This window comes from Aquarana catesbeiana, linkage group LG02 (genome assembly GCF_042186555.1).
Source record: "Aquarana catesbeiana isolate 2022-GZ linkage group LG02, ASM4218655v1, whole genome shotgun sequence".
Lineage (NCBI taxonomy): Eukaryota > Metazoa > Chordata > Amphibia > Anura > Ranidae > Aquarana > Aquarana catesbeiana.
In genome coordinates this window covers 123,429,625-123,455,681 of record NC_133325.1, presented here as the reverse complement: position 1 = coordinate 123,455,681, position 26,057 = coordinate 123,429,625, and the positions used below count along the sequence as shown (strand labels likewise).

The 26,057-nt window shown below is 44.8% G+C and overlaps 1 protein-coding gene across 6 annotated transcripts in view; it reads right to left on the bottom strand.

The window, feature by feature from the left end:
* Positions 1-26,057, bottom strand: part of SPATA13 (spermatogenesis associated 13) — a 149,109-nt gene that overhangs the window by 23,549 nt on the left and 99,503 nt on the right. For all 6 annotated transcript variants that reach the window (XM_073613426.1, XM_073613427.1, XM_073613429.1 and 3 more), the window contains 4 exons: positions 23,562-23,741; positions 22,358-22,590; positions 10,675-10,804; positions 5,676-6,048 (listed from right to left, as the gene is read on the bottom strand). In XM_073613426.1, coding sequence (XP_073469527.1) covers positions 5,676-6,048; positions 10,675-10,804; positions 22,358-22,590; positions 23,562-23,741 — 916 coding nt within the window. The remainder of the gene's footprint in view (positions 1-5,675; positions 6,049-10,674; positions 10,805-22,357; positions 22,591-23,561; positions 23,742-26,057) is intronic.

Here is a 26,057-nt window from a genome sequence, read left to right as displayed (position 1 = left end):
TACCTTTTTCCTACTGGAAAGCAACGTAGCAGTTAAACATTCTGAAAAGCCTTTGCTTCTCATTAATTGCTCCTCAGATACCAGGCAGTGAGCTTTAACCTGCCTACCTCTGGATGAAGCACTGGCCCCTGAATCAACAGATTCTGACTGAGCGGGAGATGCCAACATGGTTTGATTGCCAACTGCAGAATCGTGGAAAACCAAGCTCTCTTTGGCCAATATGGAGTAATCAAAATGATTGATACTCTCTCTTTCAGTATTTTCCTCAACACTAGAGGGATTAATCGGAATGGAGGAAAAGCATACCCTAGGTGAAAATCCCACGGATGTGCCAGAGCATCTATCCCCTGAGAGCAAATGTCTCTCTGAAGGGAGAAAAAATTCGGGAGCTGCGTGTTTTGTTTTGAAGCAAACAGATCTACCTGCGGAAGGCCCCAAACACTGGTGATTAATGCAAACACCTTCCTGTTCAGACTCCACTCTGATTCCTGAACTTTTTGTCGGCTCAGATAATCCACCACTTCGTTCAATGTGCCTTTTAGATGGACTGCGGATAGAGATAGTAAGTGGTTCTCCGCCCACTCCAGAATCTCTACTGACAGTAAGTGAAGGGCCCTGCTTCTTGTGCCTCCCTGTTTGTTCAGGTAGGCTATGGCCGTGCCATTGTCCGACAAAATCTGGACATGGCAACCTATGAGGTTTTGAGAGAAGAAAGCTAATGCTAGGGCAACTGCCTTCAGCTCTCTCCAATTTGAGGATCTTTGGGCCTCGAACTGGGACCATGTTCCCTGCGCTAAGGCTTGACCCATGTGGGCCCCCCATCCCTGCAAACTGGCGTCTGTTGTGACCACTTTCCCGGTCGGAAAAGACCAAAGAAGACCTCTTTGCAGTACCACCTGACTCTTCCACCACCAAAGTGAACGTTTGACTCTGGTGGGAATCTTTACTTTTGTATCCAAACTCTCCGTCCTGTGGTTCCATGTCCTTAGAAGGAACCTCTGGAGGGTCCTGAAATGCAGCCTTGCCCATTGGATGGCTGGCATTGAAGAGGTTAATGTCCCCAGAGCCGACATAACTTTTCGGACTGAAATCAGTTGATTTGTTTGTAGTGCCGTTATTACCCTTTGGACCTTGATCTTTTTCTCTTCTGGGAGAAAAATCTTTTGCTCCACTGAATCTATCAAATAACCCAGAAACAGTACTTGCTGAGCTGGGATGAAATTTGATTTTTAAACATTCACTATCCACCCTAGTGACTCCAAATGACTGCGGGATTTGTTCAAATCCTCCTGCAACTTTTCCCTGGATGGGGCAAAAAAGAGGAGGTCGTCCAGATATGGAATTACCGCAATCCCCTGGAGTCGAAGAGGGGCGAGAGCTTCCGCCATTATCTTCGTAAAAATACGAGGAGCTGACGACAGGCCGAAGGGAAGGGCCCTGAACTGAAGATGTATAATCTCCTTGCCCATATTCACCACAAACCTCAGGAACTTCTGGGACTGAGGTGCTACAGGAATATGAAGATAAGCATCCCTCAGATCGATTGATGCCATAAAACAATCTTTTGTCAGAATGTTTCTGACCGTGAAAATTGAGTCCATACAAAACTTTTTGTATAGGACTGACTTGTTCAGGGGTTTTAGGTTGAGGATAAGACGGAAGTTTCCGGATGGTTTTCTTATCAGAAAGATGTGTGAATAGAAACCCTGACCCTGTTCTTCTGGGGATACTGGTATCACTACCCTCTGGTGCCTCAGATCCTTTAAAAGGTTCTTCATGGCCAGAGCCTTTGTTAGATCCCTTGGTAGGTTTGTTACAAAGAATCTTTCTGGCGGGCGATCCGAAAACTCTATCCTGTAACCTTGGGACAGCATGTCCAAAATATATAGACTTTCTGTCATGCTGGCCCAAAGGGGAAGGAAACTTTGAAGCCTTCCCCCCACTGGTACGCACAAGTCATTGTGCTTTACCTGAGGCTGCAGGAGGATGGAAAAGGACATTTCCTTTGCCTTTACCCTTCTGCGATGCCCAATTTTTTCTTTTCTCCTGGGGTTTGGTTTGTTCTTGAGCCCTTTGGGAACGAAAAAACAGTTTAACTGGCTGCTTTTTCTTTTTGATGGGAAAAGACTTCTTTTTATCAGCAGTTCTATCTAGAACCGCATCTAAATCAGGTCCAAAAAGCAAGTCACCCAGGAACGGTATCCCACACAGCTTGTTTTTGGATGCCGCGTCCCCCGGCCAAGTTTTCAACCACAGAGCCCTTCTGGCTGAGTTGGCTAGGGCAGCAGATCTAGCTGTCATTTTAATTGATTCCGCTGAAGCATCAGATATAAATGCGACAGCGGCAGACAGAGTTGAAAATGAATCCAAAATTTCTTGTTTTGGTGAGTCTGCTGAGATATGGGCCTTAAGTTGCTCTAACCAGAACTCCATATTTCTGGATACCACTGTAGTTGCCATAGTAGGTTTAAGATTTCCCATGATGGATTGCCAAGCCCTCTTTAGTAGCTGGTCCATCCTTTTATCCATGGGATCTCTCAACACCCCCATGTCCTCGAATGCCAAATCTGTAGACCTCGAGACCTGGAAAACGCGGCATCTAGTTTGGGGTTTTTGTTCCAAACCGCCGCTGGATCTTCATCAAAAGGGAAACGCCTTTTTAAGGCTTTGGGAAAGAAAGGCTTTCTCTCTGGCTCTGCCCACTCTTTCTTAATAGCTTCAGAAATAACAGAGTGTACCGGGAAATTGCGATTTTTGTGCTCGCTAAGCCCTGCATACATTTTATCATGCAGAGATAACTCCTTTCTTTCCTCCTCCAGACCCAGTGTGGTATAGATTGCTTTTAACAGGCCATCTACCTGTTCTAAAGACAATTTAAATCTTGAAGGTAAATTTTCTCCTTCCTCACCCTCATCAGAATCCTCAGATTGAGAGGGGGAATGTCCCTCTGGGGTAGGAGATGCCTCAGTCTCCATCGCCGGGACTATAAGTGAGCCTTGGGAGGACTGTGAGGTAGTAGGCTGACTCAGGGATGGGTTTGCTAGGGAAGAGCGAAATGATTGAATAGTCGCATCAAGTTCCTTTTTAACCGATGCAATCAAGTCGCTGCAAGCGGAAGAAGCTTCTTCTTTAACTAGCAAATCAATACAAGCTTGACATAACGTCTTCTTCCATCCTTCAGGTAGCTTGGATTTACATGAAGGACATTTTCTTTTTGCCACTGGATCAGAGCTCTTGGCCTGCCATGAGACAAAAGAAGAAACCATCCCAGTGAGACAACCTGTCCTATACCCAAGGATGCTCACCACAGGTGCACAGTAAGGACTCACCCTGAGCCCATATGAAGAGGGAGAGGGAGCCCAGCCAGCAGCACTTCACCTCAGCTGTGGAATGGGAGGAACAGCTCTCATGAGGTAAAAAAGTGTTTGATGGAAATCCAGGAAACCTGAGCTCCCAGGACAGCACCTGAGAGCCCTGACTTCCCACGAAGTGTTCCCTCCGGAGGAAACACAAAAACTGACAATGTGTGGAAAGGAGCCTCCTTTTAAAGTTTGGTGGAAGAGGCGTTTCCTGTTGGCAAGGGGAGGAGTCACTCTCTTAAGTGCTGTCCTGAAAGACGATAAGGGAAAACAGCTCCAAAGCATGATGCTGCCACCACCATGCTTCACTGTGGGTATAGTGTTCTTTTGGCGATGTGCAGTGCTTTTGCGCCAAACATATCTTTTGGAATTATGGCTAAAATGTTCAACCTTGGTTTCATCAGACCAGAACACAAATTTTCCCACATGCTTTTGGGAGACTTCAGATGTGTTTTTGCAAAATTTAGTCGGGCTTAGATGTTTTTCTTCGTAAGAAAAGGCTTCCGTCTTGCCACTCTACCCCACCCCATAGCCCAGACATATGAAGAATACGGGAGATTGTTGTCACATGTACCACACAGCCAGTACTTGCCAGTATTCCCGCAGCTCTTTTAATGTTGCTGTAGGCCTCTTGGCAGCCTCCTGGATCAGTTTTCTTCTGGTCTATGCATCAATTTTGGAGGGAAGTCCAGTTCTTGGTAATGTCACTGTTGTGCCATATTTTCCATGGTATATCTAATGTCTTGGAAATTCTTTTGTACCCTTCTCCTGGTCATTGCAATACTTTTTTTTGCACCGTATTTGCGCAGAGGTCTTATAAGCGCACTTTTTTTGGAAAAAATTCACTTTTTTGAATAAAAAAATAAGACAACAGTAAAGTTAGCCCAATTTTTTTTTTATATTGTGAAAGATAATGTTACACCAAGTAAATTGATACCCAACATGTCACGCTTCAAAATTGCGCCCGCTCGTGGAATAGCGTCAAACTTTTACCCTTAAAAATCTCCATAGGCGACGTATAAAAAAATTCTACAGGTTGCATGTTTTGTGTTACAAAGGAGGTCTAGGGCTAGAATTATTGCTCTCGCTCTACCGGTCGCGGCGATACCTCACATGTGTGGTTTGACCACCATTTTCATATGCGGGCGCTACTCGCGTATGCGTTCGCTTCTGCGCGCGAGCTCGTCGGGACAGGGCGCTTTAAACATTTTTTTTTTTTTATTATTATTTATTTTACTTTATTTTATTTATTTTTTCACTGTTTTTAAAAAAAAAAAATTTGGATCACTTTTATTCCTATTACAAGGAATGTAAACATCCCTTGTAATAGAAAAAAGCATGACAGGTCCTCTTAAATATGAGATCTGGGGTCAAAAAGTCCTCAGATCTCATATTTAGACTAAAATGCAAAAAAAAAAAAAAAAAAAAAAAAAAAAGTCGTTTAAAAAAATGACACAAAAAAAGTTGTGCCTTTAAGAGAAGTAGGCGGAGCCGACGTAATGACGTCGCTCCGGCCGTCACATGGTATAGAGACGGGTGGGGGCCATCTTGGCCTCACTCGTCTCAGTACCTCAGCGGTGACAGGTCCCGATCTCCTCCGCCGCTACCGACGGCTCCGGTAAGCGGCGGAGGGTGCGGGAGAGCGGCGGGAGGGGGGGTGGCACCTCTCCCGCCGCCGATAATGGTGATCTCGCGGCGAACCCGCCGCAAAGACCACCATTATCGTGTACAGAAACGCCGGCCCTAAAGATGGATACCTCGGTTGTGGCAGCAGCTGCTGCCGTTACCGAGATATCCATCTTTAAAAAAATGACGTATATATACAGTGGCCGGTCGTGAAGTGGACAATGAGATCCCTCTGATGCTTTGGAAGCTCTCTGCGGACCATGGCTTTTGCTGTAGGATGCAACTGAAAGTTCTGAAATTATTTATCTTTGCCTCATTTTTTTTACATCACAGAAACCTGACATTTTAACAGGGGTGTGTAGACTTTTTATATCCACTATATATAACATTGTCCTACATATTTTAACTCATATTTAAATATTTGTTCTGATATTCTTTGTTTTATAAAATGTGTTTATAGCCGGGATGAAGGCAATATACCAAAACCTCGAAATGTGTTGGTCAAGATTTCAACACTCAAAAAAAAAAAAAATTATCTTTCAAATGGGGACAATTCATCTATCTTTCCTGTATAAGGAGTTTCCCATCCAGATTAGAGTAGCGCACTCATTTACAGAAGTCAGTATTTGATTCTAGCTAATGACAATTCCCCCTAAAGTGAGTTTTAAGACACGTCACAGATGTACTCACCCATATCTTTGTCATCTTGGACACGCTTTCTCTCATCCAAAAATGCTTGCAGCCATCTCTGTTTGTCCTCTGGCTTCTTAGCACAAAATAAATGGACCTCTTCAGTCTCTTTATTTACCATTTTAAAAGCATTTTTAATGTTCAGATTGAAGTCCCTGTCCTTTCCGTCCTCAACGTCTGTAAATTCCATCTCATCCATGTCTATCCGGCCCTTGTAGTACAAAATGTCTCTGCGTAACAAGTCCTTTTTGCAGAACACCATCTGGTGGTCAAAGAGGAAGAAAGTCCTTTGCTGGCTTTTGCCTTGTTTGAAGATCTTTGTCAGTTCTCCTGAATAAATTAGCTCTGAGCTTCTGGCCAAAAGGTCTTGTCCCTACATTAAAATAAGAAAAACGAATCACGTTTGGGATAAAAATTCCAGTTCTATCCACACACAGCTGTCAACTAAGGTGCTCTGGAATTAATTAATGTAACTACTTTACTACAATGGAAGTGCCACTGTAGGGTGGGGACAGCGGTGCCCAGTTTTCCCCAAAATGGCCACTATGTGTCGATGTAAACACTGTATGCGTGTGCAATTTTTATATATACACACACACACACACACATACATACATACACACACACACACACACACACACACACACACACACATAAAAACTAGGTAGGGGGCTTTGACCCAATTACTTAGGGTCTATTTTATTTGTTAACCTGATACGTCCTTTGGACAGGGTACCTCCGCAACTGAATAACAATCCACAAACCAATATGGAGGGGACCCCTACAGGTCACCTCGCAAAACAGAAGTTGCATAGGGAGGCCCAACCACGGGATTTTAAACTAGAAAAAATTCACTGATTAGCAAAAAATATATAAAAAGGCAAAATGGACAATTTTCCAAGCACCACTAGTTAAAAGCACAGTGGACAACGTTGTCACACACATACAACACAACAGGGCCCCACACTCACATACACGCATAACGCAGATGAACCTCTTGTGGTTCATCCCTAGTGCCGGACCTGGGGACAAGGCAGGGGGTCTGGGGTCCAGGACAATGCATGCCGAAAATAGGGTTAATGCACCGTAAGGGTGCTTCTGACTCCACTATCCTCGGGATCACGCACTGTCCCTTGATCAGATCCGGGAAATAGGGAGAAAACACTAGAGATGGGCTACACTGGGTAGGGACCCCCCCAATCCAAGGAGAGCATGCTTTGAATCTGCATTCACATGGCCACCTATTAAAAAAGACAGTCTCATAGCACCTTTTGTCTTTCACCATCAATTAGCCGTAGGGCTCATAGAGGAAAAATCTGATTATATCAGCCCACAATCAGTCAGAGGAATTGTTGTTCAAATTGACCTCACACCCCTTAGACCTACTCTCATCATTCTGGCAGTGTCTGTCTCATGGCAGTAAACAACAGTGGTTTGCAGTTATGTACAGCTGTCATTGTCCACAGACAACATCACGCTTGAGCTTGCCAAGTGTGTTCCAATCAATGCACACTGGAATTGCAAGGAAATGGATAAGTGTCGGGGGCTGCCCAGAGGCTCTCATCAGGCCTGACGAAGCAAAAGTGGGCTTATGCGAAACACATTGACGTAGGCAGCACAGCAGGGGCCCTGCACTCCAACGATTCGGCGTTCCTGGATTCGTGACTTTTGCAGACCCATTGGACTACATGCGCTGTGTGTTGAGAGAGTATACACGTAGCACGACGTGCACCGTGTGCATAACAAGGCCAAAAGTGCGATTGGAGCACCATCTGTGGGAACAGTTACCACGGCTTATTGTACCTACACCTCACCTGCATATAAGCGTAGGAAAGGACGGAGGAGACATCCAGGTGCTGCGGAGTGGTGAGAGCCCCTGACAGCTGTACATAACTGCAAACAACTGTTTACCGCCCCGAGGCATACACTGGCAGGATGGTGAGAGTGGGTCTAAAATGACTTTCCCTATTAGCCAGTCATTGCTCACACATCAGAAATGCTTTAATCAGCCGAAGTAACATCAGGTCGATTCGAGAACCAACCAGGAGGGACTTTACCAAGATATGACATAGTACACTAAAGGGTGTGAGGTCAAATTGAACGACCATTCTGGCGGATGTGTTCTTCTGACTGACTGTGGGCTGATATAAATTAGATTATTATTACGAGCCCCACGGCTAATTGATTGATGGTGAAAGACCGAAGGTGCTCTGAGACTGTCCTTATATAGGTGGCCATGTGAATGCAGATTCAAAGCATGCTGTGCTACAGCTCTCCTTGGACGGGTGGTTCAATATAGGGCATCCCTACCCAGGGTAGCCCATCTCTAGTGTTTTCTCCCCATTTCCCAGATCTGATCACGGGACAGTGGGTGAGCCCGAGGATAGCAGAGTGGAATCAGAGGCGCCCTTTATGGTGCATTAACCCCATTTTAGGCATGCTTTGTCTTGGACCCCAGACCCCTGCCTTATACCCAGGTCCAGCACTAGGAATTAACCACAAGAGGTTCATCTGTATTACACGTGTATGCGAGGGTGGGACCCTGTTGTGTTGTATGCATGTGTGACAACGTTGTCCACTGTGTTTTTAACTATTGGTGCTTGGATGAATCGGCCATTCATTTTTTAAATATATTTTTTGCTAATCAGTGAATTTTTTCAATAAAAGTTTTTTTGTATCCCGTGGTTGGTTCTCCCTATGCAACTTCTGTTTTGCGAGGTGACCTGTAGGTGTCCCCTCCATATTGGTGTGTTGATTAAGGGAGCCAATAGGAGGGATGAATATTAGCTTCTCTCTTGGTCAGGGACCAATCCATACAAGATATAATTACTAAGGATCTATTCAGAGATGCAGAACTTTTGTTGGGATTTAGGTCCCTGGTTAACCCACAATGGCTAGGGCTGCTCCTTAGCTAGGCTCTCATGTCTGTTAAAAGGCTGTTGATGTGTGGACTCTTCTTTCTCCTAAGCTCAAGATGGGAATGTCTCCTGGTAACTAAACTTGGCATGTGCGGGCTGCTGTGGGACTTATTACTGTAAGGACTGTAGTGGGAATGTGGAGACACAGCTGGAGTATAGGTCAAGCTGGACATCTTTGAGTAGATCAGCTCATGCAAAGAGGGAAGCCACTGGAGCTACCTCCCCCAAGTTCTGGAACAAGTGCATATCTGCGTGATCAGGTTATTGTCTGGGTATGAATTATTTAAAGAATGCAGTCCAACACGAGGCAGATCACCATTACACAAAATACCCAATATTCACATCAGGTACTCAACACCTTTACAAATCATGCATCTCTAAAAATCCCATTAATAGATTTTGTAGATATATTCCAGGAGAACTGTGGTAGGGATATGGGCATGTAATCAAGCCCTGTACAGTCTGATCAGAAAGCAAATCCTGCATTAACTCCTGTTTTCAGGCAAGAGGGAGAGAGCACAGCTGACCTATTCTTAGCAACCGATAAAGTCATTGGTTGGTAGGACGTGTGGGGGAAAGGGGGGCACCCTGAACAGCTTTCTGGGTTGGCAACAGGAGTACAGATAGCATCAGGGAGGAGGAGAGAGCCGGGAGGCGGTGCAGGCTGTGCTCTCTCCCTCCTGTCTGTACACAGGAGTTAACACAGGATCGCGCTCTGGTCAGACCCATCGGTTAATGGAAGCCCTAGGACCAGCCTTAAAGGGGATCTATTGCAGAGAAAGTTTATGTGTGAAGCATTCCAGAGACATCATCATTCTTTAACTCCATGCACAACTGCTAGGTCTTTGACTGTAAAATTAAACCAAATCCACATTGTTTTGGGAGATTTTGGTGTCTTTGTACTATGGAGCCAGGAGTCTAAAAAAGGCAGCTTCCATCTAAAGCTTATCACACAGGTGTTCTGCTTCATGAAGTTTTCTTTAAAGAGGAAGCCCCCTTATATCTGATATTTCAATCATTTGTAGTTGATGGAAAAGTAAAGCTGAACTCAAGCTGTTGCTTTAAAATAGTTAGCATCAGTGGATGTCACGAGCGCTGCATAAACTGTATGCAACATCAGCTACGTACAGTATGCAGCACTGTGTTCCAGCAGCAGTACAGCGACTTGCCATCCCATTCTCAGAACAAAATCTAGTTGGAGATGAGCTCAGCACAGGAAGCTTTGTATTTTCTGAGTGAATACAAGGCTTTCTCTGACTGGCTGATGGAGAGGTGGGCAGATGATGTCACAATCGCCACCTCATTCAGAAAATACAAAGTTTCTTGTAAAAGGCTGAGCAGCGCTCAGGCCGACTTGACTTTGCTCCAGAAGCCAGACAGAAAGTTCCCATCCCACAGCCGAACACAGCGCTTCCCAATGGACGCATTTGGAGTTTGGCTTTAAATGACACAAGGCTTTTAGCCAGCTCTTTATACTCACATCAGTAGTAATGTTGGCTTTTTGACATTTTATTTACATCATGGACAATGCAACAGAAGAATGAGACAGCTATTTTGATGCAAGAGATGTGACAGAGATTAGAACAATGGCGAAAAACTGGGTTAAGTATTCTTCAATAAATGAAACATCGGTACTGGCATTGATGGATTAATTGTGAAATATGCTACCAGTTATGTACTAAATAAAAGTGGAAAATGTGCAATACTTTATTTATATATATATATATATATATATATATATATATATATATATATATATATATAAATATATGTGTATAAACACACATTGAGAGAGGGAGAGGGAGGAAGAGGGAGCACACGAGATGGTACACTACTATTTCTGTGTACATATCTATCAACACTACTGATAAAAGAAAGCAGTGGGAGGACGAATTTTTAGAAGTTACCAATTTATCCCTCAGAGGTGAACGCGTGCTTGATTTTTCTGTAAAGTTTCACAATCAACAACTGCCAGTGAGACAGTGAGAAGTTTCACTTCAAGTTGGCTCTTTCCTCCCCACTCATCAATCCAATAATAGATTCCAGCACTGAAGACGCTCCCTGCTCCAATCACTACTCACCTCCCACCCCACTATGGAGACCTGCCAGCAGGAGATCTTGTCTATGCTTTCCAGCCGTCGTTTCCGTTCATTAATTAAACAGGCAACATTTTTCATGGCTTCATAAGCTTCTTTTATTTTACCGTAATCCCTGCAACACAAACAGACAGACATTAATCTCCGACCAATAGATGTGCTGCGGTGTGGTAAATGAGATCTGTTATTATACAGGCTGGGATAAGATACACAGAGAGGACTTGAAATAAAATACCAAACATGAACTGCTTTCATCTTCATAAATCTGATTATAACAATTGACTTTATTCTTTTAAATATAAAGTATATGTCAATGATTGATCTGTTTAACCATCTCAAACACCGCCAGATTGTAAAAAATCGCAGAGCAGTGGATGCACATTTCTTGATTGTGAATTTTAAATGTCACTTCAGACAACAACAATGTGCTTGAAAATGGCAGTAGATGGAACTGTGATGAGAGTGACTCTGTACCTTGTGATCCCTGCATATCAATCCCAACCATTACATGTGTAAACACAAGCAGAGTTTACTAGCAAACATTCAGCCCATTCATAATTGAGGAATGGGCTGGATGTTTGTAAACATAGCGGGAAGGGGGATTGGCAGATATAAGGCCCCTTTCACACGGACGGATAGAATGGTGCTTTTAGCTGCGGATTTTCTAATTTTCTACCGCAGCTAAAAGCACACAATTCTTTCCTATTGCCCCATTCACACACTGCGTTTAGCTGCGAATTTGATACATGCGGTTCTGTGCGGATAGAAAAAATAGAATTGCCTGCATCCAGGAGCGAGTTAGCGCAGCTATCCACACATAACCGCAGCTATTCGCAGTGCACTGTGTCAGCTGCGGATTACAGCGCCGAGGCGCTCTTCGGGAAAGGAAAAATGATTTTTCATCTCCCAATGAGCGACATGCATGGGGATCAGACTCGGATCCCCGCCAATGCCCGGCACTGTTTGGTATGAATCTTGAGGGGGAACTCCACGCCAAAATTGGGCGTGTGTTCCCCCCCCCAGGGGCATACCAGGCCCTTCGGTCTGGTACGGATGTTAAGGGGAACCCCCTACTTAGAAAAAATGGTGTGGGGTCCCCCCCAAAATCCATACCAGACCATTATCCGAGCACGCAGCCCGGCCGGTCAGGAAAGGGGGTGGGGACGGGCGAGTGCCCCCCCCCCTCCTGAGCCGTACCAGGCTGCATGCCCTCAACATGGGGGGTGGGTGCTTTGGGGGAGGGGGCGCCCTGCGGCCCCCCCACCACAAAGCACCTTGTCCGCATGTTGATGAGGACAAGGGCCTCTTCCCGACAACCCTGGCCGTTGGTTGTCGGGGTCTGCCGTCGGGGGACTTATTGGAATCCGGGAGCCCCCTTTAATAAGAGGGCCCCGGGATCCCGGCCCCCCACCCTATGTGAATGAGTATGGGGTACATGGTACCCCTACCCATTTACCTAGGGAAAAAGTGTCAATAATAAAACACACTACACAGGTTTTTAAAAGTAATTTGACAGCTGGGGGGGTCTTCTTCCGGCTTCGGGGGTCTTCTTCCGACTTCAGTTGGTTCTTCTCTGCTGTCTCTGGCCTCTTCTCCCGGTGTTCCAGTTCTTCTGCCGGCTCCTCCGCTGTCTTCATGCCGCTCTTTTGCTAGCGGACTTCTGGCTTCTGGGCTTCTTCCCTCTTCTCTTCTTTCGATGTCGACACGATGCTCTCTCCGGCTAGAATGCTCTCTGTGCGCTCCGCTCTGACTTATATAGGCGGAGACCCCGCCCCCTTATGCCATCACAGTCCCTGACACACCACTCCACCGATCGCCGCGATGCGCGCCCCCGCGGGCGCATGGCGGCATGTTATCCTGCTGGAACCACCGCCTGGCCGTAAATCTGCTATAGGCCAGGCGGGAAGTGGTTAATTGCAAACAATCTGAAGTTAGAAGCGGATTGGCTACTGTGTACAGCTGCACCAGATTTTGCACTCTCCAGATTTAGTACTCTCCAGATTTAGTAAATCAACCCCAATGTATTGTCTCCTCCTCACTAGAGGGAAAGTGTGTATCCCTTGCAGGGATACCTCAGTTTTGTAGCCAAGCAATATAGTGTATTGGAAGAGGGGTGGGACCTCTGTGTCCGTGATGTCCTTCGAAAGAAAAGGATTTTACAGGTAAGGTGTTTTAAAAAATCCTATTTTCTTTCTCGAACATCACGGGACACAGAGCCACAGTAATTACTGATGGGATGTCCCAGAGCAATGCTACCTGAGGGGGGGAACCACGACCAAGTAGGGTGCAATCAGTCCTGAGGACCCTGTACCGCTGCCTGCAGCACACTACGCCCAAAGGCGATATCCTCATGCCTTCTCACATCCACCTGATAGAATCTGGTGAATGTATGAACTGAAGACCAGGTTGCGGCCTTGCAGATTTGAGCCATAGAGGCCCGGTGATGCACTGCCCAAGAAGCACCAATAGCCCTTGTGGAATGTGCTGATCTGAAATGGAGGAATCTTCTGTTTCAAACCGTAAGCTTGAATGATCAATTGTCGAATCCATTTAGAAATGGTAGCTTTTGACGCTGCCTGTCCTCTATTGGGACCCTCTGGCAGCACAAACAAAACATTCGTCTTGCGAATCTGAGCAGTTGCCCCGAGATAGGCCTTAACTGCTCTTACTACCTCCAACGAATGTAGAGATCTCTCTTCCGGAGAACAGGGATCTGGAAAAAAGGAAGGCAGAACAATGTCTTGGTTTAAATGAAAATCAGAAACCACCTTCGGTAAAAAAAAAGCTAGGAAGAGGGCGCAGTACCACTCTATCCTTGTGTATAATCAAATAAGGCTCCTTACAGGAAAGGGCTGCTAATTCTGAAACTCTTCTAGCAGAAGAGATGGCCACCAGAAAAATTAACTTCCTTGTCAACAAGACCAAAGGAATCTGACTTATTGGTTTAAAAGACTGTTTCTGTAACACAGCCAGGACCAAGTCCCAGGGGTTTAGGGGAGCTTTAACCGGAGGATTAAGACGCATCACCCCCTGCATAAAGTTTCGGACCAATGAATGCGAAGCAAGTGGCCGTTGAAATAATACTGATAAAGCCGAGACCTGGCCCTTGATGGTACTCAAGGCCAGCTTCATCTCTAATCCTATTTGTAGAAAATCAAGAATTCTACCTATAACATATTTCCTGGGATGCCAACCTCTGGATTCACACCAGGATACATAAGCTTTCCAGACTCTATGACAAATCATCCTGGAAGCTGGCTTCCTTGCATTAATCAAGGTAGATATGACAGGACCTGAAAGCCCACGACTCTTCAGAACGTGGGTCTCAATAGGATGGAACACTGGACCTTGAGATAACAGGTCTGGGCGTACCGGTAGGGTCCACGGGGAACCCACCGTCATCCTTACTATTTGTGCATACCAAGTCCTTCTGGGCCAAGCAGGAGGCACCAGAAGTACCGACTTCCTTTCCTGCCTGATCCTGTGAAGGAGTCGTGGCAGTAGCAGAATAGGCGGGAATTCGTAAATCAGTGAGAACTGATGCCACGGAATCACAAACGCATCCGTCCCGCATGCAAGAGGATCCCTCGTCCTTGCCACAAATCTGTCTATCTTTTTGTTCAATCGGGATGCAAAGAGATCTACATCTGGAACCCCCCATCTTTGGCATATGTCCCAAAAGACGTCGGGGTGTAGAGACCATTCCCCTGGGAGTAACTGCTGGCGACTTAGATTGTCTGCCTGCCAGTTCTCTATCCCTGGAATAAAAACTGCCGATATGCATGGCACATGCATCTCTGCCCAGACTAAGATCTGGTTCACCTCCTTTTGAGCAGCTCGGCTCCGGGTGCCTCCCTGATGATTGACATAAGCCACTGCTGTGGCATTGTTGGACTGGATCCTGACCGGGCAACCCTGTAGCCTGATAGTCCAGGCCTTTAGGGCTAGATATACCACCCGCATCTCCAGAATGTTGATGGGTAAGGTCCTCTCTGTCTTGGACCATATCCCCTGAACCGCAGACTGTTCCAGAACTGCTCCCCAACCTGACAGACTGGCATCTGTTGTTACCACCGTCCAGGTAAACGGTAGAAAGAATTTCCCCTTCTGCAGGTTTTCGGGTATGAGCCACCAATTGAGGCTCTGACGCACCTCATGCGACAGGTGCATCGGAAAGTCTAATGCCTGAACCTTCTTGTTCCAGGTTGACAGAATACTGTGTTGCAGCATTCTTGAATGAAACTGAGCATAGGGAACTGCTTCGAATGAAGACACCATCTTCCCTAGCAGCCTCATACAAAGGCGGACAGAAGGACCCTTCTTGGTCCTGACTGCCAGAATCAGCTCCCTTAAAGCAGTGATCTTTGCCTGAGGTAGAAATACTTTCTCCTGGCTTGTATCTATGATCAGACCTAAATACTCCAGTCTTCTTACTGGTTTTAGGAAACATTTTTCTAGGTTGAGGATCCAACCTAGGTGTTCCAGATACTTGACTGTGGATCTCAAGTTCCCGTTCAAGGAGGCTACCGACCAGTCTATCAATAGCAGGTCGTCTAGGTATGCTATGACAGCTATACCCTGAGCCCTTAGTCTGGCCAGAGGAGGGGCCAAGACCTTTGTGAACACCCGAGGTGCAGTGGCTATCCCAAAAGGCAGAGCCACAAACTGGAAATGGCGCCCTCATACCTCGAAGCGCAGAAACTTCTGATGAGCAGGAAAAATGTGCACATGCAGATATGCATCTCTGATGTCTATCAATGCCAGAAATTCTCCTCCCTGCAGGGTAGAGACTACTGTCTGGACTGATTCCATGCGGAAGGACTAAATCCTTAGGAAATCGGTTCAGATCCCTTAAATCCAGAATGGGTCTGACATCCCTATTTGGTTTTTGGACCATAAAAAGGTTGGAATAGAAGCCCAATCCTTGGTCCTTTGCGGGAACCATCATAATGACCTCCTGCGACAAAAGTCGCTCTAATGCTAGAAGGAGCGACTGCTTCTTATCTGGGTCTCTGGGGACACTTGATCTGAGGAACCGAGGAGAGGGAAATTCCTGAAACTCCAGCTTGTACCTTAAGGTTACCGTGGAGATTACCCATCTGTCCCGGAAATCCTCCTGCCAGAGCCCTGAGAACTGTCGCAGTCTTCCCCCCACTCGAGTGAGCGGGTGCGCCCCCTCATGCTGAGGTCTTAGTGTTTTGCCTTGTAGGCTTCTTCTGTCCCTGGGGTTGACTCTTGTCTCTGGACCCAGATGGAGGAGGCCGTCGAGACTGCCTGGAGGCTGAAGCCCCCGGCGCTGGGGAAAGAGTCCTCTCCAAACAACCTTTCACCACGAAATGGAAACCCCGCCAGGATCTTCTTACATGGTGCTTCAGCTGACCAATTTTTCAACCATAGAATTCTACGTATATGCACCAACCCCAGTGAAAGATGGGAGGTTTGCACGATAGAATCTCTAATGGCGTCAACCACAAAGCATAAGGCCGCTGGAAGGTTAGCAAACCCCTGGGACTGCTGTTCAGGTAATACTTTGATGACCTGCTTAACATGGTCTCTTAAGTATTGACAGACTCCAATCGCTGCTACTGCAGGTTGAGCCACTGAACCTGCTAAGGAAAAAACATCCTTCAATAGGGATTCCATCTTTTTTATCTACAGGATCCCTGAGTATCTGAGCATTGTCTACAGGACAAGTCAGACTATTATTTACAGAGGAAATGGCGGCATCAATGGCCAGTATTCCCCACATTTTAATAAACTCTTCTTCCATCGGATAAAGTGTTGAAAACTTTCTCAGCGGAAAAAAACGTTTGTCTGGGTGATCCCACTCAGAATAAATGAGCTTTTCAAGTAAATTATGAACAGGAAAAGCCTGCGCTGCTTGGAAAGGTTTCAGTGACCCCAAAGCAGAAGAGGATTCTTTAACAGTTTCAGGTACGGGCAACTTAAATGTGGAGCGGGCCAAACCAGTAAGGATCTGCACTAAGACTTTTTCCTCTTGGGAAGTCGCAGAGGGTCCCTCTCCACCTGATTCCTCCGAAGAGGAATCATCCGTCCCATCCCGATCCTCTGAAAGGGATTCGTCTCCTTTATCCCAGAGCTCCTCTTCCTGAGGGTCTTGGGGAACAGAGGAAGGCCTAGTACGTTTTCTTCCACTGAGTGAAGCTGTAGTCACGGCCAATAATCTTTCCTCTAAACCATTAATGGTTGAGAAAAAAACCTCTCGTGTAATATATACAGGGGCTGAAGTGCCAGAAGCAGGTGTAGCCCCTGATCCCGACGGCTCTCCCTGGCCCTTCAGGGGGGGAGGATGCTGCTGACAGGGGGCCCTCACAACATGAACGAGATCCCCTAGTGTCTCTGGGTCTTGGGGTGTTTAAACCTCTTCTACCCATAGTGCAAAGCATCAAGGTATGAGGTATCAAAAATGAACACTGCCTGCTGAGCGATGTAGTCTGGCTAAAAGCCTTGCTACCCAATGCTCAGACCGGTGTTACCTTAATAAATGCAGCCTAGGAGAATGCCTGTGTCCCACCTTACATGCGACCGTCAGCTCTGTGTCCCTCCAGAAGGCTGTGTGCACCTGTACAGAGTGCCTTTAATAGCCCGCAGCTGGCCTGAGTGGGAGTCTAAGCACTTGTGATGATGTCCCGCCCCCCCTCTACCGAAAAAAAAATGAGCGCTTCCCGCACTGGCCAACCCTCCGGAAATACTATGGAGGAAGGTTGGGGGAGGGGGAGGAGGGAGAGAGGCTGGTAGTGAAGGCCCGCCTGAAAAAACGGCAATGGCGGCGGGGGCGCCGGAGCGGTATAACTGCTGTCTAGACCCCTGTGGCCTCCCCCTAGCCTGGGGGGAACATTCAGACATGAGAAATCCCCCCATCCATCCTACTGTGAGCCGGCCGGAGACGCTGTGAAGCTTGTGCAGCATGAAAACTGAGACAGACATCAACATGACAAGGTTTGTGCTCTTGGCAGCCCCCGGTGGTCACAATAGGCATAGCATGCATTTACCTTAAAGAAGAAAACCTACTAGAATTAGAAAATTATGTGGAATCTCCTCTTACCTTATCCAGCCGCAGGGTTCAGTTTACACAGACCCAATCTTCACCTTTCACGGTGGGCTCCGTTTGAAAAAACCGTCAGAGACTGGGGCCCCCTACGAATAGGGGGATCCTGCAGTTCTGGGCCTGTAAAGCACCCGGCTAGAAATTAGGTTAGAAAACCATTTTCTAATATGCGGGGTCCAGCTCTCTAAAAAGAGGAAGTGTTACAGGTAAAACCTCGTTTCTTCGGACACGAGGCCCGGGTACCATCCAATTCGGCCTAGAAAGGACACTTTGAATGGATCCGGTCTGCCTGGCTTGCCCCAGTATAGGATATAGGATATTCCCTTTGGTGCCCAGCACAGGACATCTTTACACGTCCATCACCTAAGACACTGGCGTAAAAACTGAGGTATCCCTGCAAGGGGAGGGATTATATAGGGGGTTGAACTTCCTGATAGGGTGTGCCAGTGTCCAATCACCAGTGATACCCTATATAACCCATCAGTAATTACTGTGGCTCTGTGTCCCATGATGTTCGAGAAAGAAAAAGAGTTTTGCCTAGAATTCTACTTTAAGCTAAAGCCATACTTCTCTTTTAAATAACCTCAGTGGCTTTTAAGTTCAGCTTTAATATTAGCATGTGATCAAGCCCATTCTGCATATTTATTTTCTGAGCAATGCAGAGAGAATTCCATCCCTAATTAAAAAATTGGTTATCAAAAAGAATATAAACAAACATATTCTACTGAGGGCGATTACGGTATATAAATGTCATGCACATTTCATCACGGCAACCAGATCATTGTTCCATTTTCAAATTGTAACTATGCATCTGATTATAATAATAGGAATGACTGGGTCTCTCCTCCTCTGAATGTCTTCCTGCAAAGCACATTCTTTAAGTTTAGGGTCAGGAACACTGTACCCTCTTCCCTGCATTGAAAGAATTCTCTATTTTACAGCCATCACACTGGCTGATCCTATCCACTGTTCCCCAACCAAGCTCAGAATTACTCCAACACTACCCCCATTGTGTGAGCGAGAGGAAAATCCATTAACTCCGATGGAGGGAAGTCCGCGGTCACACAATACACCGAGCACCACGGGCTGATAAGAGGGAGAGAAATTAAGAATATGTTGTGGAATTAAAGGAACAATGAGAATGAAAGACATCAAAACAACGTTGGAGGCCAAGCTAGATGAATGTCTTGATTCAAGGGTGAACATTGACAGCTTGTACTTGGGGATGAGAAACGGCTTGGGCATGTGAAAGGCACAACAAAGCCAGTCTATTGGGCTGCAGATGTTTTCCTCTGCAATTCAAATTCATCGTTATAGGGGGCAATGAAAATGTGCAAAGTGGAATATTCTATTGCTGCCTGTCTCCAGTCCTCTCGCCAAATCATGTCATAACCTGTCACATACAGCACTGTCCATACAGATGTTTTCTACTGAGCAGCAATTCAACACGAGGCTGGCCAGCTAGATTTTTTTTTCTTCACAGAGACACCAATGCTATGTACACACGATAGGATTTTCCAACAACAAAACCGTGGATTTTTTTCCAAAGGATGTTGGCTCAAACTTGTCTTGCATACACACGGTCACACAAATGTTGTCGGAAATTCCGAACGTCAAGAACGTGGTGACGTACAACACGTACGACGAGCTGAGAAAAATTAAGTTCAATAGCCAGTGCGGCTCTTCTGCTTGATTCCGATTATGCGTGGACTTTTGTGCGTCGGAATTGTGTACACTCGCTCGGAATTTCCGATAACTCTTGTTGTCGGAAAATTTGAGAACCTGCTCTCAAACATTTGTTGGCGGAAATTCCGCCAACAAATGTTCTATGGAGCATACACACGGTCAGACTTTGACAACAAGCTCACATCCAACATTTGTTGTCGGAAAATCCTATCGTGTGTACGGCCCATAATCGTCTCTAATCACTGTTCATACATACCAGGCATCATCTGAGATGACAGCAGTGCTGAGCAAAAAGTCGATGAGTGATGACAACTATGTCCATCAGAGAGAATTACTGTCTCTTGGAAATATATAACTATACACTAGGCTCAGAAGCACCAAGCACACAAGTGTAAATGAACCTGTGCTTTCTTCATACAGGGAAAAGCAATAGTTTCACTTAAATGCAGAACTTTCCAGCAGTATATACTTGCCTTCCCTTTGCTCCTCCGCTACTTTGTTCAGCTGCCAAGAGCATAGTAAATCCTACAATAAGTTCCACCTACAGGTACTCACCTATCTTTCTCTGGCAGAAACGGCCTCCTCCAGTGTTAACATTGTGTGGCTTAAAGTGTTACGAAATCCAGGACCCTGCATTCACTATATCCGGTCTCCCACAGTACACAGAACATGGAAATGCAATTATTTTAGTAAATATAAACTGCCAAATACCTTTTCTCATCAGCAGTATAGAGCAGTCTTGTGACTTCTATCAGTGTATGGTTAAAGCTTGTAGGAGGAATTTTCATTCTCCCCAGATTGTCCTATGAGGCTGCAGGACCCCTGACCCTCTGCCTGGACAGTGCTGATTGGCACCTTTGCTGATCACATGCACTCTCCCAAGAAAAGTAAAAACACTCTAACAATACACACCAAACTGAGCATGTGCAGAGTGCCCTCAAGGTTCTGTTCCATCAGCAGATAGTTTGGAGACTGTGGAAGGAGGGGAGGATCATAGAAAACAGGATCAAACAGCCTTTTTACAAAATGCAGAGGATTAACCCCTTAGGTTTCACTGTGAGTATAACCAGCATGATTTACTGCATATACAGGCTGATTTTACGGTTGTGGGTTTAGTAACACTTTAAGATCTTTACCAGCACCATAACCATAGAATCTCTAGTACAGTATGTGAGTAGACTTAAAGCTGGCGCCGAAAAAGTTTTGGGCAACAGAACAAACACTAGAGAAGGCTGGAGATTCTAGGTTAGATTGTGGGTCTAGAGAAGGTGGTGTTTAGAAGTGCAGTTATATTGTCCTCATCCATACAGAACGTTTTGCTAACTCTCCTAGAAGCCTTTCCTCCTGCCAGCAGCGTTTTGGCAGAAAAATAGCCTGACTCCCGTAACAGTGTCTAAAGCTTTTAGGCACATTTACAGATGCCAAGAGCTTGGGCGTTTATTAATTTCATTGGCCAGAATAATTTATTCTAGCTGTTGAAATGAACACTCAAGTGCATTTGGATGCATTTATGTCAAGCATTTTTTCTACCAAAACTCTGCTGCTCCTGGACACAATGGCAGTGTTTTTTTTTTTCCTGCCTCTAAAAGCTCCTGCCACTAAACGCTGCTAAAAGCCTGTGTGAGCATTGACACATAGGCCAACATGCAGGGGAGTTTAGAGGCAGGAAAACAAAAACCCCTAATGTCCCTTGAAACAGCTGTAAAAACATCCTTTGTGCATGAGGCCTTAAGTTTCAGCAGCTCACAGCCTCAAGTGTAGGAACTTGCACAAATAATACACTGTGCAATACAATGGATTAGAACATTAGCTATAATATAATAATACAGGGTTTTTAAGGCTCCATACACATCTCCACATTCTGAATCGCGGGTGTAATTGCAGCGATTCGAAATAGCGGCAAATCGCGGGACCCCTGTGCATTCCCTGTGACTTCCAATGGCACCCCAATCACGGCGCAATTCAGCGGGCGACAATCGCGGTAAAATCGTGCAAACCGACACGGGACACCTGTCGCCCAAAAGAAGCAATTTTTTGGGTGACAGGTGAACCGCGATTCTGTTTGCGCGATTTTACCGTGATTGTTGCCCATCGATTCGCAGTAAAATCGCATCGATTGGGGTGCCATCGGAAGTCACAGGGAACGCACGGGTGTCCATGATTAGCCGCTATTACGAATTGTGGGCAAAATTGAGGCAATTCTGCCTGCGATTCAGAACGTGGAGATGTGATCAGAGCTATAAGGGGCATGATAAAAGGTAATTTAGAAAAAAGTAGGCTGCAAGCAGCAGGTGGCACTCATCCGTTTTCTTTAGGTTTGTAAGACTAGTCTCACTGGCTGTTTACAGAGCTAAATAGCTTATGCTTTATTCAAGCAAAGTTGAATAGGCAGCATCTTATCCCCTTTCCTGATTGTCATGTACAGATGGCTTTGTACGATGTCTAAGAAAAAAACTACTTGGATTATGCCATCCCATTAGAAACACCATAATGCTTTGAGAAGCCTGTGTCATGGGTGTAACTTGTATTAAATGTTTTTTTTTTTTTTTGTAGTAGTAGGATGTTATATAAAAATAGTACAGTATATTATAGATTTTATACAAATAGTATGGTTGATAATATTTTGTATAACGTAGAATAGAGATGTCGGGAGTAGTAATATTTAGGAAAAGACTTTCATACAAGTCTGAATGTACAAAAATAGATATAAAACATCAGTGCAAACCATTTTTCATGAAAAAAAAGAGCACTATTATAGTTTTCTATTTGTATCCTTAAAGTCATGTTTAGATCCACCAATCCCATACATTATGTGACCCTGGCACTGCGCCATGGCCTCTTTCCACTGCAATCATAGTGCATGAAGTTAGGATTTACTTTTCTGGTTTGATTAAGCAAGTAATAAGTGCCCACCTGTGATCTTGTGTTGTGTATTTCAATAGTTCGGCTAGCTGCAATGGGTACTTGCAGATCTTCTGGACTGGAGTCAGCAGGAAACCGTCAATAGCTATATCAATCATTTGCTGTAACAGACGACAGGCCTCGAAGAAGTGTCTGTACTTGCTCTGCTTCATCAGATTGGAGAGCTCCAAACAGGCACTGGGATGATTGTTACAGTACTCAGAGTAGACCGAAAACCCATCTTGCTGCAAATGAAAAGAAGCACAGTAGTTAGCCTTGTGTCACTGCAGCAGTGTGGTTGTCTTTCCTTTATTTCACTCTTCCTGTTCAGGAACGTGTTTATCCCCTTGTAGGCTTATTAGGTCCACTAAACCTTAAAAGCCAATTTCACCTTTTTTTTCTAAATTCCAGCTCCCCTGTGTACCGATATAGCATTAATGTACTTATTTTGCAAAAATAAAAAACTTTCCATCAATTCTACACAGGCTTACTTCACTCTCTTCATAGCTTCATAGGTCATGACACAGGAAGAAGTTGACCAGCTGATCTCATTAGTACACACCCTGCATCATCTACCTTCAGCTGGTCAACTCCTGTGTCATGACCTAAAGTCGGTCCAGGAAGTAAGGCAAAAGTAATCAAGCAGTGTTTTTAAACTGCTATGAAGAGAGTGAGGTAAGCCTGTGTACAATTAATGGAAAGCTTTAATATTTTTGCAAAATAAGTACTGTAATGCTATAGTGGTACATAGGGGAGTTGGAATTTCAGGAAAAAAAGCCAAAAAAAAAAAGTGAACTTAGCCTTTAATACAATGCACTCCATTTTTTAAAAAATATCTAAAAGCCTGCATAAAGTAGTCAAAGCGGTGTGTATAAGATGTGAAGGATACGTCGCTCCAAACGCTCACCAGGGCCCTGTTGCAGTTGCTTGCATGTCCAGATTTGGAAGTAGGAGCACCAGCAACCTGGTTTTTGCTATCTATGCCCTGTAATTCAGGTGCAGATCAGCCTCAAGCAACTGAAACAAATAGCCAATGTACCCATATGAAGTTATAATTGTCTAGTAATGTCTAATGCAAACCCCAAGAGGGTATGAAGTCAGGATACGGGACCTCAAATCTGGAGACCTGTTGCAACCTAGCCAATGTAAATGTGACCTCATGAAACCACTCTGGCCCAAGCAAGGTATATATGAATAGGGCTTTACACAAACTCACATTTTCTAGGAAGCAAGCACCAATTTCACTCAGATGAGGTTCCTCTTTGTTGTACTGTTTTTCTAGATTTTTGTAGAATGCCTTCTGAAACTTGTAGACTTCTTCAATGTTACCAAAAATAGTCTTGAGCTGTGCTTCGGTAAACATGCTGGTGTGCTTTCGACACTGCTTGATGTAGCCCTGCGATGAAGGATGAAAAGGTTTGGTGACATTTTGGCCTGCCATATGCTACCTATGGCACTCCGACTCCATTAAGGCCATGTGGAGCAAGTTGAACCTTTAGGCTACTCAGCAACCATAGAGTTGTAGACCAGTTCTTACCTTGTGTGGGCTCTGGTGTCAAAGTCTAGATTAGGGCTATATACAGTAGAATTAAAATAGTTCCTGGTTTAAAGCTGAACTTCAGCCATAAGAAATAAATTACACAAATTAATGCAGCTCTGTACTACTTGATATATTTTTTTTTTTTTTTTTTTTTTTTTTAATGCAAGCAGTGCAAGAACCTGAATTAGATATGGTATCAAATTCTTGCAGTTTCTGTACAGTAAAGTGCAGACTAAGAGGAGACAGTCAGCTATTTCAGAGTTCTTATGGGCTAAGAAGGGGCATGAGGATAAGAGAAGAGAGAGAGATGAGCTTCACAATCTGCCGCTTCGCTTATCACTGTTCAGTCACAGGAAAGGGACAAGACCTGTAAATGTTACTTAACTATAACAGAGAAAAATCAGATCATCTTCTCTGCAAACAAGGCTGGGCAATGTATCAGATCTGTGCAAACTCAGGACTGGGTAGACAGAGATAAAAATCTTTTGGAAGTTAGAATATATCCTTTTGTATTTAGCCATTTGCCTGGAGCTCAGCTTTAAATACTATGAGAAAATTCACCTGTTTTAGACCATACCAGAAGATTCAATTACTTGTCAATAGTTGAAAACCATAAAAATGAAGGAGCCAAAAAGTAATAAAATTACTAAAACTTGGCCAATTAACACTTGGCATAAGATGGGAAAAAATTAGCAGATCTAAGCTGTCTGAAAATCACACATCAAAGCAATAAGTAGACCCAAAGAGAAGGGCAGCTGTATTTCCAAATCTTGACTTTACTTGTAAAAACAGAACCTGGCCCATCTGTCCGTCACAAGCCTCCTGTAAGGCCTCCTATCACAATAATGGACCAATGGGAAAGCACAGGTGGAGCCAAGCACACATTTTAAAGGCAAGGCCATAATCGGTATATAATTTACCTTTGGATCTACGGATTGTTTTAACATGGGGTTTTATCAAAGCTCATCTTCTTATGCAGTGTTGGACTTCCCCGAGTTTGTGATGGGGAGGGACATGGATTAGTCAAGTGTACACTGAAACCTATGTGCATTTAACTTCACTAAATTTTCCGAAAGCATTCTTCTTCCTTCTGCTCCTTTTAAACAAATAGCTTGTCTCACTGCAAACATTTCCCTGTGGATTGATGCCTTCCAGCTTGCACAATTATGTGAATGAATGCATGGTATCAGATTCATCAGTTGGCAGTACTGCAGATAGCATTTAAAGATGAACTTAAAGACAATTAATTTATACATCACTATACACAGATCAGCCATAATGTTTTGACCACCCACCCAATATTGAGTAGGTCCCCCTTTTGCTGCCAAAACAATCCCCTTATGCTGCTAAAACACTCCTGACCTCTTGAGGCATGGATACCACTAGATCTTTGTAGGTATGCTGTGGTATCGGACACCATGCCATCAGTAGCAGATTCTTTAAAGTGTTACTAAACCCACAAAAGTAAAATCTGTCTGTATATGCAGCATAGCATGCTTGTTATACTCACTGTGGAACAGGGGTTAATCCTCTGCATTGTGTAAAAAGGCCCTCTGATCCTGTATGCATAGATCCTTCCCTCCTGCAATGTCTATCTGGGGAAAGCCAGCTAACACACAGGCAATAGCCAACCTGTACATGCTCATTTGTGTCTTTTATGCTGGAGAGAACATTTACCTGTTCTCAGAGATAGCCAGTGTGACAGACTCACCTGGGACAGAGGCTTTTGGAGGGGATTGAATGCTGGCCACTTGCCTACAGATTATGGGTCCTGGCATTTGGGGGAACGGTGGTCTTTGTGAGCTGTATGCCTGGGGACCCTTGAGGTGGTGTTCCTTTAGATTCAGGTCTATGTCCCCCAAGACAAACAGACTCTGGGAACCCTGTATATGCCATATTAGAAATAGTGACTGAGAAAATATATCTTGGATTACTTAAAATGGGACAGTAATATTTATCCACAATATCTCCCAGGATGTACGTAAAGACTATTCTTGGTTTGTTTGATTCTGAACTCAACATGTTAGTTGAGAGAGCTGATCACATTGGCCTCTGTACAATGTAGGAGATGGTCCGACTCCTGCTGGAGCTCCTGCTATTGTGTGAAAGTGTCCTGTGTTATACTTATGATAATGTATAATCTACTGTGTGAAGCTTGGTGAAAACAAGTCT